At 45.0% G+C, this 16380-nt stretch overlaps 1 protein-coding gene across 1 annotated transcript in view; it reads right to left on the bottom strand.

Moving 5' to 3' along the window:
- Positions 1–4391: 4391 nt before the first annotated feature.
- Positions 4392–16380, bottom strand: part of LOC127226652 (protein HEG homolog 1-like) — a 52746-nt gene continuing 40757 nt past the window's right edge. The window contains 8 exon segments of the mRNA XM_051190719.1: positions 4392–4505; positions 4507–4553; positions 8113–8273; positions 8522–8580; positions 11100–11203; positions 14468–14551; positions 14554–14586; positions 15543–15659. Coding sequence (XP_051046676.1) covers positions 4392–4505; positions 4507–4553; positions 8113–8273; positions 8522–8580; positions 11100–11203; positions 14468–14551; positions 14554–14586; positions 15543–15659 — 719 coding nt within the window.

Genomic DNA, 16380 nt, shown 5'->3' with positions numbered 1-16380 from the left:
CAGCTGACTCATGTAGTCCTATTTTTAATCTTTTAAGAAACTTCCAAACTGACTCCCATACCGATGTATTGATTTGTGCCCCCATCAGCAGTGAATAGGGGGCTCCTTGCCTCCCTTCCTCTCTAACACTTGCTGTGTCAGATCTGTTGACGTGAGCCATTCCAAGTGGGGTGCAGCCCTATCTCACAAAATATCTTTGATTTGCTTTTCCCTGTTAACCACTCTTAAAAATAGTTACTGCTCAGCAGGGCGGAGTGGTGGTACACGCCTCTAATCCCAGCACTCGGGAGGCAGAGGCAGGCAGATCTCTGTGAGTTCGAGGCCAGTGTGGTCTACAGAGCTAGTTCCAGGACAGTCTCCAAAACAATACAGAAACCCTGTCTCAACAAACAAACAAAAAGAAAAAAAAAGTTACTGCTTTTTGTGTTTCTTCTTTGGTAAATTTCTTGTTAATTTCATTCTCCCTGCCCAGTCAGTGTGCTTTCAAGTATTTATTTATCTATTTACTTTTTAACTTATGTATGTGTGCATGTATGTGTGGGGCATAGGTAGAGGTCAAAGAACAAGTCTCAGAAGTCAGCTCTTTTCTGGTATTTTTGGGGCCCATGAATCTGCCCACTGAGCCATCCTGCTAGCCCCCATTAATATTTAAAAAATTTTGTTTCTTTATATATGAGTTTTATTTTCTTTCTTTCTTTCTTCTTGAGACAGGATTTCTCTGTGTAGCCCTGGCCATCCTGGAACTCACTCTGTAGACTAAGCTGGCCTAGAACTCAGAGATGCACCTGCTAGGATTAACTGACATGGGCTGATGTCTCCAGTGCATGCTATTCTGAACACTTCCTTCTGAAAACATCTTTATGTCCATCTGCACACCCCACCCTCATCTGTTGGGTGGGGGCTCTCCACGCCTCACTGTCACCCAGCCGTGTGCAAGGGCCATCTGCTGTCCTGCCTGTGAGCTCCAGCTGGCGGCGTGGGCTATTTTCATTTAGCATCAAAAGTACCCTGACTCCCTAATGTAACAAATCTCTCCAATCAAAAGGGCATGAGCAGGTGAGGTTTCTCAGGGGGTAAAGAAAGACGCTTGCCACCAAGCACGATGACCTGGAACCCACGGTGGGAAGGAAAGAGACTCCATCAAGTTGTCCTCTGATCACCACATGTACTCACAACAAACACAAATGAACAAACATATACACAAAGTATTTTTTTTAAAGGGCGTATCCACCATTTGTCAAAGGCTGAGTGTTCCTGTGTGCCTGGTGTTGCTCTTGGGACTCTTAGGGAAAACCTTGTTGGTAAAGACACTCCCTGTTCCTCACATACCCCCCAGAGGGACTCTGACCCCAGAGCACTAGAGACAGAACAAATGAAGCAAGAATTTGCATATATGGCCTCACTGGGTTTCTCCTACTATTAAGGGTTCAAAATCAAGTTTAAAGTACATGGCAGAGGCTTAACCCTTTGTAGGACACTGAGTCGAGACGTGCTGATCCCGAGACACATTTGTTACCCCATGGTCACTGCAATAGACATCATGCTAAGCCCTATCCTAGATATAGGTTTCTCCCCTAAAGTGCTTGTCATCAAAGAGATGAAGACTGTTAGAATCTGGGCTACAGAGATGGCTAGTGACTAAGAGCACTGCTGCGTCAAGAGACAGGTGTTTGGCTCTCAACCACCTGTAACTCCCACTTTGGAGGATATGATGCCCTCTACTGGACTCTTAGGGTGCATGCACATGCGTAGCACATAAAATTAAAATAAAATTTTAGCTGGCAGTGGTAGCACACAGCTCTAATTCCAGCATCTGGGAGGCAGAGGCAGACAGATCTCTGTGGGTTTTAGGCCAGCCTGGTCTACAGAGTGAGTTCCAGGACAGGTTCCAGAGAAACCATGTCTCTCAAAAACACCCCCCAAACCAAACTAACAACAAAATCAATCAATCAATCAATCAATCAATCAATCAATCAATCAATCATTTTCCAGATGTAATGGTGTATGCCCTTAATCCCAGCAGTAAGGGGGCAGAGGCAGGAGGGTCTCCGTTCAAGGCCAGCTAGGACTGCAGAGTGACACACTGTTTTAAAAAACAAAGCACTCCCCTCCCTCCCCCCCCAAAAACAAACCTTTAAAAACACTAGTTTCAATCTGGTCAGAGGGGGAAATAAGTTCCTAGAACTGATGCCTGTCTGATGGAAGGAAACAGAAAAGCCTTGGAAGGATACATATTTTAACTTTAAATGTCTGTGCTAGCACAAATGGCCAGAAGATGTCACTACTAATCCATCTGACAGAGCTAGATTTCACAAACTCTAGTATTCATTTGTTAGAGGCCCATGACCACTGCTTGAGGCAGGGCCTCCCAGGTGTTCAACAAGGCTAGTCAGGGTCTCCCAGGCTGTTTCTTGGTCATTACTGGGTAAACATAAGTTTGTAAGGCACCTCTCGTCTCCTAAAGCACACTTGAAAATGATATCCTAAAAAGGATCATAGTTACATAGGCTTGAAACCCTTGGGAAGCTGAGACGGGAAAACAGTGGGCTAGCTTGAGGGACAGCGGAGCTACCTAAAATGCTATAATTTAAGCTGTCCATTGCCAAGTTTTTATGTAGCATACACACATACCTCTTGCTTCCTCACACAGACATCACTATACTGTCTTGGCCATACACTCAGAGCTATATAAAAATTAAAGCAGATGACCTTGTTCTAGAGGCTTACACAATGCCACCTCTGACCAAGGTTGCCTGCCAAGACACGGTTTGGGACATTGCTGACTTGGAGCAGAAAGAAGTGGCCCAGAGCCAGTCAGGAACAAGGGTGGCAGGCGGCCATGCTTGAAGCACTGTGCATGAGGCTAGCTCCTCTGCACGCTCCCAGTCCTGCTCACCTTTGTCTACAAGCTCCATAGCACACAGCTTAATTACCACAACACACACTGACATCAGCGCCATCACTTTCCCTCATGCAGCCAAGCTCCAGCCCCTAGCTCTAACAAGGGCAGGAAGAAGCAGATAGAAAGGGTTAGGAGCATTGTCTTGAAGGCGAAGCAATGGTCCGGCATGGCCATGAGATTCTGGGGACCAATCACACCAGGCCTGAAGCCCAACTCGGAAAGTAGGTGTTCCTATCACAGGTTGCATGTGGAAGGCTGACCTGGGACCTCAATAGAGATTTTCTATCTAAACATAACACCAACAGAAAGTCTAAGGTTCAAGATGAAAGTGCTGCCCAAAAGATATTTCTATATTCTCTTGATGAAATGAGTCCTTTAAGGGGCAGTCCTGACCCAAGTGGCATGCCACCTTGCCCTTGTGTGATTTTCTCTAGGATCCCAGCTCATCTGTCACAAGCAAGGTGTTGACTGAGTAGGAAATCTGTGCCGTTGGTTGTGACTGTGAAAAAGTAGCCTCTATATCGCCAGCCCTGCTGATCATCTTGGGAGCCGGGAACATGGCACTCTGGATCACAATAAAAACTTTTTATTTCAAGGCAAACTTTTTGGTTCACACTCATTGAGTGTGGACTTCATCTCAGATGGAGTAAATTTTCTTCAGCGTCTAAAAGACTGGCAGAATGGGGCTGGAGAGATGGCTCAGAGGGTGAAGGAGGCACTGGATGCTCTTCCAGAGATCCCTGAATTCAATCCCCAGCAACTACATGGTGGCTCACAGCCATCTACAGTGGGATCTGATGCCCTTCTGCTGGAATGCAGGTATACACGCAGGGGCACTCATACATAGAGATACAAATAAACATAAAAAAAAAGGTTGGCAGAATTAGATTTCTTCTCTCCAACATACCAAAGAAATCTTAAATAATAACCCATCAAATCAACAACGACCCTAGACAAATACAAGAGCAAGTCCCCAGAGTTACAAAGCACAGCTTTAGACACAGCTTTTCTGTCATTCTCAGGGTGAAGTGTCACCACATTCATTTCAAGGAAGAGGAAACTGAGGCTCAGAGAAGTCAAGTGCCTGCTTGAGATGAAATCTAACTGATGAGGCTGAATGTGGCTCTGACCCAGTATCCTGGGCATCAGTGAGTACACTCACTACTGAGTCACAGTGGCCCTGAAAAACCCAGGCCCTCTCTGCATCTGCATTTTCACCTTTGGTGGTTAACAAGCAACACACAAAGCTTTGGGGATGAAGACATTTTTTCTAACTTCTTCCAACTGGAAGGGAGGGGAAGGGGACCCTTGTGATAGTTTTCATTCTCCTTCTCTTTGAATAGGGAGATACATTCAAGGAGATACTTACTGTATCCACTCCTGCTGCAAGCCAAATAGCAAGGACCAGCTACCCCCTATTTAGAAGTGTCCCCCAGAGCAGAGACTACCAGCATGGCATGCATGGCACCTGCCTATCTCAGGAAGGCATTCAGAACTGCTGGGACCCATGGCTACCTCGGCAAGAGTGATCCATCTTGTTGAACTGAAAGTAGCCCGACTTGCACTGACACAGCGCGACGCCATCCAGGTCCGTGCAGATAGAGGGTCTCTCTGTCACATTCTGGACTCTTCCGCTTGCACAAGCTGCCCGCTGGGATGTGAAAACAAGACAGTGAAACCAAACCAAACCAAACCTCTTCCTCACACCTTACGGTGTATGAACTTGTTATTTCAAGAGGCTAAGAGTCTCCGTGAAGCCATATTTCTCCTCTGCCACTTGCTTCTGGGTCACAAGCATTCCCTCTGGAGGAAACCAAGCTGAAGAGGGAAGGTCTCTGCCCACCTACAAATGCAGCCTCACTGTGGTATATTCTGTACCTTCACATTAAAGGCCTGGATGATGGGGCAGGGAGGGGGCTGGAACAGACCCAGGAAATGTGACCATGTTCTTAGAGAGTTAAGAGCTTGGACCAAAACCAACCAGTTCGGGCCAGACCAGTCTCAAATGGAAGCAGTCTGGGCCCTGTGTGTCCTCAGGGGCCCCAGGACCAGGCCTTGTGGTAGGGCAGCTTGCTTTGTCCCCAGTGTGCTGTCTTTGTAGGATTTATTACAGAGACAGGTTTGAATGGTAGTCTGGTTCCCCGGGGTTGCAGGAAGCCGTTTGTCTGGCTGTCTTCTCACTACAGGGGTGATTTCTTGAGGTTTATTCAGCACTGGTTCTTCAGCGCAGAGACCAGCAAGTGAGCATGTGCGGGGTAGAAGGGGTGTGGGGAGTCATGCTGCCCAGCAGTCACCACACCATCCCCAGGAGAACCAGAAGCAAGCAAGGAAGGAACTTTAAGGCCACTTGCTTGTTCATTTGTGGACTTTATTCACCGTATGGATGATGAAGAAACAGTTTAATAGTACCAAAAGTATTCATTGATGGGCGCCTCCTTTGTGAGCTTTTATACAGCAAACAAAATGAAGGATATGGTTTACCACCCAAGACAGGGAAAGAGGCACATGTAAATGGGTGCACAGAAAAAACAGAATTATGAAACCAACTCAATAGTGACCAGTAACTTATTACCCATGCACAAGGTAAAGTAAGGCGGTTGTGTGTTGTGGCTGTTGGGAGTCAACAGCAGGTTCAGCAGGGGAGGAGACCTGCAATGGGATGGGCAGTGTGTGCCTTGTACGATGAAAGGTGGCTGTCAACTTTGTAGGTATAGTCTCCCCTCTTCCATCTCAAAGAAAAGACCTGAGCTCTACAGAAGGTTTCAGTAAATATCACTGCAAGATTAACCCTTGTCTGGGCAAGTTCTAGTGATGGGAGCTGATGTCAGGGCTTCACAGCCCTTGTGGAATTCCCAGCATCCACTCCTGTGAGAGTCCTGAGAACTGAGGCTGGGAGATGGTCTGGTCCCAGTGGGGTGAGTTAGGGCCCAGCTTTAATTCTCAGTGCTGGATTTCCTGCCTTTATTATTGGAAACTGACGTATTAAATCTGAGTTCCTTTGTTCATTGTAAAAAGCTTGTATTTAAGGGGAGACTTTTAAACAGAAAAAAAAAAAAATCCCACCCAGCAAACTCTATAGAACTGGCACCAGGGAGGACCTCAGCTTCCCAACCTCTCATCCGGCCTCTTTGAAGGCTCTTCCAGTCAACAGTTAACAGAAAGCAACACCTCTTGATAAAGCGATGTCCAGGCAATCCTAGCCTGGGAAATGCCTGGTCTCAGTAGATATTTTCTAGACATCAATGTTAAGCTTTCCTTCCATCCTGTCTACTGATCTAGGCTGCTAGCAAAAATATTCATTGCCATGCCAAAGCAACCATTTCCTGCCCAGCATCAGATTCCTATTTGAACAGGGAGGACAGGTCCTACCCCTGCCATGAGGAGCCACTTTTCTCAGCCTTCTCAAAGAACATTTTTCATAAAGCCACCCAAAAGGGCCATGCAGAATCTCACTTAAATCGGTCCCTGGAGATGTGAGTCTTGGCATTCACAATTCCCATGGTTTTTCCTGGCCATAGCTAGCATCCATCAAAATAGACAATGGGCACACGCATGAGTCTAAGGTTGAGGCCTTCCATAGTCCCTAAACTTCAGGAGACCATGAGAACTAAAGTGCTTTGAAAGGAGGGAGGCGGACATTCAGTGAACTGAAGGGAGAGAAAACCATGTTTGCCAATGCCAATGCCCAGAGCAGCCTCGATGCCCAGATGCTGGATATCCAGTATATTGTACCTGCTGGTCTAGCCTACCTCTCTAGCTCCAGAAAAATTACCAAGAACAGAGCTGGACTTCTTAACCAAACCTAGAGAAGGTCTGGAGGAAAAACAGGGATGGGAACCCAATTTTGGCCCATATGCATGGCTGCCTTTATCCTCAAGGGATTGGAAAGGAGCAGTGAGGATTGGCGCAAGGTGTCAGGAGTGTTCCCATAAACCACACGGGGGCAGTCCAGACAAGGCAGCTGACTGAGTAGGCACAGCTAAGAACAGGCTCTTACAAATCCACATAATCCAGCCACTTGATCTGCAGGACACAGATGCATGTGCTGGCAACAGAAAGTACCCTGGCTCCATGCTGACCACACAAAGTGCAGTCCAGAAATGGTTAGCAAACTGAAGGGTACCTACCTCAGTGGCAGGAAAAAAAAAATGGTGCCCTTGAGTTCTTGGCAAGAGGAACAAAAACATAAAACCAGAGTGCCTCAAAGTTTCCAGTACACTATAGCAGGGCATGAACTGTGAAACAAGACACCCCGACTCGACTATGTTTAATCCATTTCCCCCACTTACTAAGCAGCCAACCCCCAAGAGCTCATCTAACAATGGAAGGATAAGTGCCAACTCCCAAGCTCTGCAGTGCACTTGCTCATGCAAGGAAAGCCCCTGGACCAGCAGTTACAAAATCCTGACCTACTGGGAATATCCTAGACCAACCAGCGGATATAGCATCAAAACCCGATACCTTCAGTTTATGTCTAACATCTGGATGCCAGATGGGGAGGCTTAGCCTCGGCTCTCCTTCCTTTGCCAGCCCTCATCCAGTGGTACAGCAAACTAACCAGAGTCCACTTTGATCACTTACAATGCGCCAGCAGGGACTAGCTCTCTTTGCCTAGAGGCACTTCTGATTCCAGCAGGTTTTCCTCTCCCAGATGTAAAATTATCCCCACAAGACACAAGTGTGCCTTCCAGAATTGCCTTTAATCACCTTCTTCATTGGCCTTACCATAACACAAGGCAAGAGCCTCTGACAAAAAAAGAACTAAGGAAGGGAGACCCTCATCATTATGGCATCCTGGGAGCATCCTGCTGTGCACTCTTGGATCATCATGTTTTAATGATAGGGAGCAAACAAAAGACAGGTAACACCACACAGGGGTCTTTGTTTTTTCTTAGTAATCACCATATGAAGGTTGATGGGTCATTGGTAAGCCTGCACACTGTATTTGTCACTTTCTGTTTCCCTAGGAAACAGGAGTAAGCTCCCGTAGCATCTTCTCACCCCAGCACTGTACAGAAGAAACAGAAGGAGCCGATGCCAAGGACTAGATGCCGAAAGGCCATGCGCAGACAGATCTGTGTGCATCTGAGTATCATGAAGGCCTGCGTGTCAGATCTTCTAAAGTATGCTCTGTGAAAGAGCTTGCCTGAACCCTGAACACGTGCCATGTCTTCCCATTCTATGTGAGTCCTAGAGGAATCTCTCCTTACCTCTGAAGATTCGTCTCTGAGACCCCAAGATCTGGCAGACTTCGGCAGAGGACCTGCAGGAATTGACATATTTCTGGATTCCGTCAGCCAGGTCAAATAGTGTCACATTGGAGGCCAGGGCAAAGGTGGACTGCAGTGAGATCGCCAGTGTACTAGGCTCTCTGTGAACAAAGTTGGTAAGTGAGGCCTTAACTGACCAAAGGTGACATGTGGGCCCCAGGCAGTTTACAAGTAAATGTTACTGCCATTCTCCTGTGAAAGGAGAGCCCACAGGTCCAGTGACCTTGGCCTTGGGTTACCCAGTGGAGTGGTAATAAAACAGGGACTGCCTTCATTTTGATCACCCATGTGGGAATGGCCCCCCTATTCCACTGACTGGTTCACAAGCAAAAGAAATTCTGTTTCTTACCTAGACACACCTACTGTAGATCGGATATACCCAGGCAACGTTGAAAAACACAAGTTTAACTGAAACAAAGAACAGGGCTGTCAAATAAAATCCCTGAACCAAGAACCAATTTCCTATTTTCAGGATAAAATAGGTAGTTTCTAGCCATCAAGTTATCAGCAGGCAGCTTTACCCAAAGCAATGTAGCCTGTGTTCCCCTCCTGAATATCTTTCTGTTGTTCCCCGAGAACAAAGGGAGTAGGGCAGATAGTGAGGGAATCTCGGCAGGAAAGGATGTTCAGAGAAACAAAACATCTTCAAAGGAGACAATCCCATCTAAGACCCAGGGTTTCAAAAGACCTAGGCAACTGTTTATTTGGATTCTGCATAGCGAGCAAGCTCTCTGGAAAGGCCCCCAGCTCCTCTCAGCTCCCCAGGTCTGATGGGCCCCACAGGCTCCTCAATGAGCTGACCTCACTCAAAGATAGGTCTTCCTCAGAAAGGCTCTCTGTGGGAAGTTACATGATGTGGGTCAAGAGCTCTTTTGTTGAGAACAAATTAAGAGCTATGTGTTTGCCGTGTGCCCCAGAGAGAACAGAAAGACCTCATCCACATAAAGCATTGTACCTGCCTCCTTGGCAGCCTCCACAGGCAAGCTGGGCCTCCCCTAGCAGCCTCCACAGCCAAGCTGGGCCTCCCTAGCAGCCCTCCCCAGCCTGGAGATCCCTTTTATGGAGCAGAGTGTCTCAATAATCTCATCCCAGACAGACCCACCTGTCTTCAAAGGCTATGTTCCAGAGCCCCTTGACTTAGATGGGATGTTATCAAGCATGGGATGCTACCAAATGGTTTGCAGCTTTGTATGTTATTACTTTATATTCTAAGAGCAATGGCTTATCATTGTTGCTTTATTAGTAACGTTTTCTCCAGGTAAGGACAGAATGCCGTTTTTGGGAAAGCTCACACTAGTGATGTTCCCAATGGCTGTTTAATTCTTTAAGTTAGTTGGGGTTAGGTGTGTCATGGCTCAGTGTTTTATATGGTGATATTTGGCCAAACAAACAAGAAATATTTAGGCAAGTTGCTTAGTACAGTGTAACATGAAGGACTATACTTTTGCCCAGGGCGCTAATCCTCTACACTATGTAATAAGAGAATGTCTACCTATGAGACAACCAGGAAGCAGCAATGGTAGAACAATGAATCTTCTTTTGGTGAGAGAGGTCATGCCTCTGCCCTTGCAAGGCAGTTTCTAAGCCTCACAGTGGCCTTCTTGATACTAACGATTTACAGAGCTGGGACTCTGGTGCCATGCCAGAGTGTCCGGCATAGTCCCTATCGCTAGCCATGCGAACAATGGAGGGAACTCTGGGTCTAGGGACTGAAGTCAGTCATATGGGGAGTCAACCACGTTTATATATGGCAAAGCTCAAATAAATGTTTCAGACACCACCAGACACAGGTGAGCACTGTGGTTGGCAGTACTCCATATAGTTGCCAGGAGATACCAACAATGTCAGTAACACCACAGGGACAGAGCAGCTAGAAGCACTGCATTTGGGATCCCCAGACTCTGCCCCAAGCACATCACCCAGTGGGCAATTTTAATTTAAGTCCCTTTAGTGCAATTAACCACACATATGAGGATACTGGCCTCCAATATGTGGGTCTTCCTAGTAAATTAGTGAAATTTAGAGTGCTCTTAGAAAGATCCAAACTTGCAGTTAGTGCGAGTAATACAGGTGACCTAGGGGGTTGCTTTCAACTCGCTTCTACTTGGTGTGGACTCAGACAATGCCAACTTCTACAGCCTCCCAGTCTTCCATCTGAAAATGTGTCACCTACCCTCTTACAGGACTGAGCATTTGACATAGTCCCCGTCACACATTAAATGCTCACTAGACATAGAAATGGAATTAAAATACAAATACAACCCACAGACCTATTCCTGGCTAATATATGAACTCCAATTTAATGTAATAGCAAGTTCAATTTAATTTAATTTCATCTCTAACTTAGTACAATGACAAATTTCAGTTCCCAAACACCAAATCTTTGAGTTGGGCAGCAGTGGAGAACAAAATATATTGAGTTTCGTTTTATTTCTTTTTCTCCATTTTTTCTTTTTAGAAATAATAGCAAAGGGGGAAAGAACAACATCTAAGGCCCTGATAATTTTCACTGTGAGCTCATAAGCCCAGCTAATGGAATTAGTAGCAGGCCACTAGTATCTTTCAAGGAGAAAGAGTGACCTTTCTAAGCTCTGAAAACAGGGAGAGAAGGTCAATAGGGTGACAACAGTGGATGGGACATGAGAGTTTTCTGGATCTTTCCACATTACCATGTCTGTTAACTATGCACTTGCATGTGAAAAAGAAAGCCTAGCAGATAGGGACTGTGTATCTGAAGCATCATTCTTCCCAGACACCGCAAATCCCACCACCTTCTATTTCCAGGATACTTCTCACTTTGAACTTTCTCTTCTAAGAACAAAACCAAGTCTGGGGGATATAGATGACCCTGACTGGTGTCCATTTCTGAACAAAATCTGGTCTAGAAAACAAAGGGTGAGCGTGAAGAGTCCTTTCGGGAGACTTACTGTTTGAGCGAGCTCGTTTTCAACCTCGTGAATGTCGGAATGGTTTTCCACAGTAGTATTGAGAAAAGCCTTCTTTAATTTAAACTCAGTCACGAAGGTTCTAACTGAAGAGGAAAATGTTGCCTGTTAAGCCATACAATAGAGAGACCCAACACAAGCTGTGCAAACCTCTGGGATGGCCAGCTTTATTCCCATATAGGATATCTGTATGAATCTTCTTGGGGGTGAAGACCACACCTTCCTCTTCTAAAAGGTAACCAAGGAGCAGGGCAAACATTTGTAGTAGATGTAGACCCCAAGGTGCTAAAGATTCTACAATTAGCAACCACACAGTGAAAACAACCCACATTTGAAACACCGCTGGGTCCAGAAATGGGGCAAGCATTCCCATTTTTAAGGTCCATTTCACTCATAAAACAAAATTCTAGTGCTGATTGGCTCTGAGGGGAATGGGACCTGAAAATGGGCAGACAATCAAAAATTAGTACTGGTGGACTCATTTAAACCCTGCCTTCACAGCCTGTTTTTAGACCTGGCTCTTATCTTTCATTATATTAAATTCATATCTTTCCCTCTGGATGGAAGAAAAGTAACCCAAAACACAGAGCCTGCATGCTGAATTAAGAGGAAAGGCCAGCAAATGAGCCAGGGAAAACATCTAACATCTTAGAGTTAACTGTCTAAAGCCCCTAATCCTTATTTAACATCCTTTTGCTTATTCTACAGTTCAGTGAAGCCAGCTGCTTAGGACTCTTTCTGAACAGCAGGCAGCTCTTTGAAAACACTCTTGGCCAAGGGAAGGCATTTCAGCATGCTCTAATTTGCATGTTCCTGTGATGTTTATGAACAATGAAGCCAAATAACTTGAAAAGGGAAAGATGGCTTTGGCACAATTGAACCTCATTCCTCCCATCTGTGCTACCTGTGGGAAACTCTGAACACAAGCTTTCAGGACAGTCACCTGACCCAGTCATCTCCACGGTTCACATGCCCAGGTTCAAATCCAGACTTGCCATATAGAAATATGCACAGGATAAGGGATAGACACACAGAAGTTTCTGAATGTGCCTTCGGGGAGAAATTGCCTGCTCCCAAACCCTGGCCTCTTTCTGAGAAGGAATTTGCTGAAGGCATTTATTTATTTAGGTTTTTTGAGACAGGGGTTCTCTGTGGGTTTCTCTGTGGAGGCCTGGCTGTCCTGGAACTCACTCTGTAGACCGGGCTGGCCTTGAACTTTAGATCTGCTTTCCTGTCTCCCAAGTGCTGGGATTAAAGGTGTGTATGTACCACCACCATACACACACACACACACACACACACACACACACACACACACACCACCACACACACACACACACACAGAGATAGATGTGTGTGTGATCTCAGAGTTAATATTAGTAATTAAATTTGCAATAAAAAGAATCTATGCTTGCCAATGGCCAGTTATCAAGGGAAATCAGAATAACTTGGCAGATTATAGCAAATGAAATTGAAGTAGCCTGTGAATTTATTGTTACTCAATAAATTCTGACATTGTAGAAAGACACAGATGTGTCTGTGTTTCTAATACAGTCCATGTATTCAAGCCAGCTTCCATGGCTGCAGTCACATCATCTAGCTTTAAGACAGGTATTTTAAAAAAATTATTACATTTATTTACTTTGAGTGTGCTTTGTGTATGTGTGTGTGCATGTGTATGTATTCATGTGCCAGAGTACCAGTGTGAAAATGAGAACAGCTTGCAGGAACTGGTTCTCTCTCTCTATCATGCAGGCCCCAGGACTCAAATTCAGGTGGTCAAATTTGTCAGCAGGTGCCTTCACCTGCTGAACCCTCTCACTGGCCTAAAACAGATTTCTTATCTCAGTTTAACTGCTGATTTCACTAGTGACCTATAACTACTAGTCTGCACTGAGGGCAGTTTGTTGTCCTAGCGTCCCGTCTGGTGAATGCTGCCTCCCATCTGGATGGCTCTTTACCACACTCAGCGCTTGCTCAAACAGATCATTTTATTGGACAATCCCAAAACCTCCAGTGAGAAGTGGAGCAGACTGTAATCTGATTTTACAGATGAGGAAACAGAGGTCCTGGCTGTGTGTTGCAGGTGGTGGCTGAGAGCCTGAAGCCAGGCGTTTGAAACCTGCTGCCAATTGTACTTCCCACGCACCGGGCTTCACAACACAAAGAGAACTGAAAATATTCTCATCTCCTTCATCCTTCCAACTGCACAGTCTCTCTAGTTCCTCATAGGGCGTGGCTACAAGAGACACGTTACCCAAATGCATGTAAACTATGACAATAAGAGGAATTCTTGATTTTGACTCATGGCTAGATCTGTAGAATTTTTTTCTTTCTAAAATAACGCCAAATTCTTGTATTTCAAAGAGTTTTCAAAATTCTTACTTTAGGAAAGTGCCAGCCTTAAGAAGCCCCTTCTGCTTATGGGTAATAGGAATTCATGCAGACAGTACTTGCAGAAAACACAGACATTTGTTCTTTCAAAAATATGGACTGAGCAGGTGTGCCTAAGGCGTGACACCAACAAACAGAGGCCAATGGTTTCCTTTCCACAGCTTTGAAACAGTATTTCTCATTCTCGTTCCTTCAGCAAGTAAGGTATTACATTCAGCAACCTAACAAGGGCCACGCCCTGTGTACAGGAATGCTCTTACAACGCACACCCTCTTTAGAAAGAACTGCGGGCTGGGGACCAGGACTCATCAGCGGTGACCCAAGCCTGGCTGCTGAGCCTCTCTAAAGAGCCTTAGTTCTCACTGGGTTTGCTGATTTGCTTTTTAACCTATAAGATGAAGAATGAATTTGAAATGAGGAACAAAATATGACCAATATGGTAGCCAGATCCTGGTAGCAGCTGCGTCAACATATATCTATCTGTCTGTGGCTAACAACTTGATGACTTTGATGGTCACTTTTTAAAACAAGAAGAATGTGTGCACACAGATGGCAGTCAGAATTTTACTCTTTTCTCAGTTTAAAATTACAAAACATCTATGTCATCAGAATATCCTTTTGGGTTTTTTTTTCCCACCTTAACTACAGGGTAGAATGGTTGAACAAGTAAATGTTGTGCATAAATAAGCATATTTTGCAGGCATTACAGTATTTGAACTGTTTAATAAGAGGGATATACTTATGGATATATCTTGAATTTAAACAGAACATTTAAACAATTTAAACAAATTGTGAAGCTAAGTATTGTGTCTCCAAGTGTTAGAATAATAGGCACTGTGTTTCACTTCCTTCCATTGTCCTGAATTTTATATCTCAAAAAAAAAAAAAAAAAAAGATTGGCTTTGATTAGGAAGAAAAGCAGTCAATAAGTTCTAAGACAGACTTAGCTCTCTTACCCAGATTGCATATTCCTTTCTCCAACTGATACCCGACTGGGCATCTGCAGGTGAATGATCCCTGAGTATTGTTGCACATGGCTAGGGAGGACAGGGGCTGGAGAGGCATTCGTCCACATCTGCAGAGGAGGACAAACAAGAGCACGTTGATGGGATGGCAGACAAAGAGTGACAATCCAATGTGTCCTAAGAACCCAGTGGAACTCTTGGGGAGTGTGGTATAAAAGGAGCAGGAAACCACCCTTGTCCTCAAGGGGATGACTACCTGTCAGGGCAGAGGCAGCCATATGAAGAGTTAACTAGAATACAAGGCAGGGTTTGAATGTGCAGAGCTGTACACAGATCTAGTTTGTTGTTGGCTTTTGTTGTTATTGTTTTGAGACAGGGTCCCATCCTTTTATCCCTGGCTGGCCTGAACTCACCATGTAGACCAGGGTGGTCTTGAACTCACACAGAACCCACTATTTCTGGCTCCTGGGTGCTGGGATTAAAGACATGCCTAGCAGAAATAATAGATTTTGATGTAGGGGTGAATTAAATACTATTTAAATATAAATAAGACTAAAGGGATGTCTTTGGGAGGAGGCTGTGCTCCAAGTTGAGGAACCAGCAGAGTGAATGCCTGGGGCAGGAGAGTGTAGGCATCTTTAGGGAGCTGTAGATGGCCCAGTGTTACAGGGGTTCAGAGAGGCCATGGAGTAGAACCAGGCCTGTATCATGCTGTGGTCCTTCATATCACCACATACAACAGACCAGCATGCCAACACTCAAGCAAGACTATGAAACTAAAAACCTTACCCTTGCACACTCTAGAAGAAAAAGGTTCTTTTAAAAATGATTGGTTTTTAATTATGTGTATGTGTGTGAACACACGAATGCAGATGCCTGCAGAGGCCAGAGGTGTCCAATTCGACTGCAGCTAAAATGACAGGTAGTTGTGAACTGCCTGATACGGGTGACAGTACCCAAACTTTGGTCCTCTGCAAGTATGTGCTGTCAACCCCACAAAAAGGATCTTATTGAATAGCCAGACAACCCAAGGTAACATGATAATAAATGTTTCCGTCTCTCTTACCCACACTGCAGTTGTCCCCTTGCCAGGCAGGTGGGCATACACATCGATACCCGTGACCAGTGAGGTCCACGATGCATTCACCAGCATGAAGACAAGGGTTCACAGTACAGCTGTTGACTGAACACACGGCGGGAATAACACAGGCAATGTCAGAGCAACCCTGGGAAACATCTCATTCTCACAGCTGATATTTGGTTCTCGCCTATGTTTGTTTGCTTGCCCTGGAAAATCACACTCCTAAAATAGAACAGGGTCCCAAGAGGTGCGAAGACAGAGGTGATGAAACTGGGCACTGATACTAGCTTGTGTTCATATTTCTAGATGACTAGGTCCCCAAATACAAGCATGGATATTAATGCTTCTTACAGGCCACTCTATTCAGGACTGATACTTAGAAAATTCTACCAGACTCAGTGAATGTCAACTTAAAGCATATTTTAAGGTGGAAAGACTCCCTAGTCAATGTATCCTGCTTGCTCCAAGATTCACTCTATGTGTAGACAAATACACATATATGAATGGCTTACTTTTTTCCTGGATTTTATGCAAACTACAGAAACCTTTATCTGAAAATCTTGAAACATACATACTTGTAGTTGCTATGCTTTTTGTTGTTTTGTTTTATTTTGAGATGGTCTCATATAGCCCAGGCTGGCCTCCAAATTAATTATATAGCCCAGGATTATACACACTCACCACCATGTTCAGCTTCCTCACGTCTTGAAATTTAACCTGGCCTTCACAGATTGTATGCCATTGAGAATATTATCAGTTTAACACTGCAACACCTTCTCCTTTTCCTTTACTTTTTGAGTCAGGGTCTCATGTAGCTCATGTT

This window comes from Phodopus roborovskii, unplaced genomic scaffold, assembly GCF_943737965.1.
Source record: "Phodopus roborovskii unplaced genomic scaffold, PHOROB, whole genome shotgun sequence".
Lineage (NCBI taxonomy): Eukaryota > Metazoa > Chordata > Mammalia > Rodentia > Cricetidae > Phodopus > Phodopus roborovskii.
Note: the sequence above shows the minus strand (reverse complement) of the source record. Positions and strands in the feature narration are given on the sequence as shown.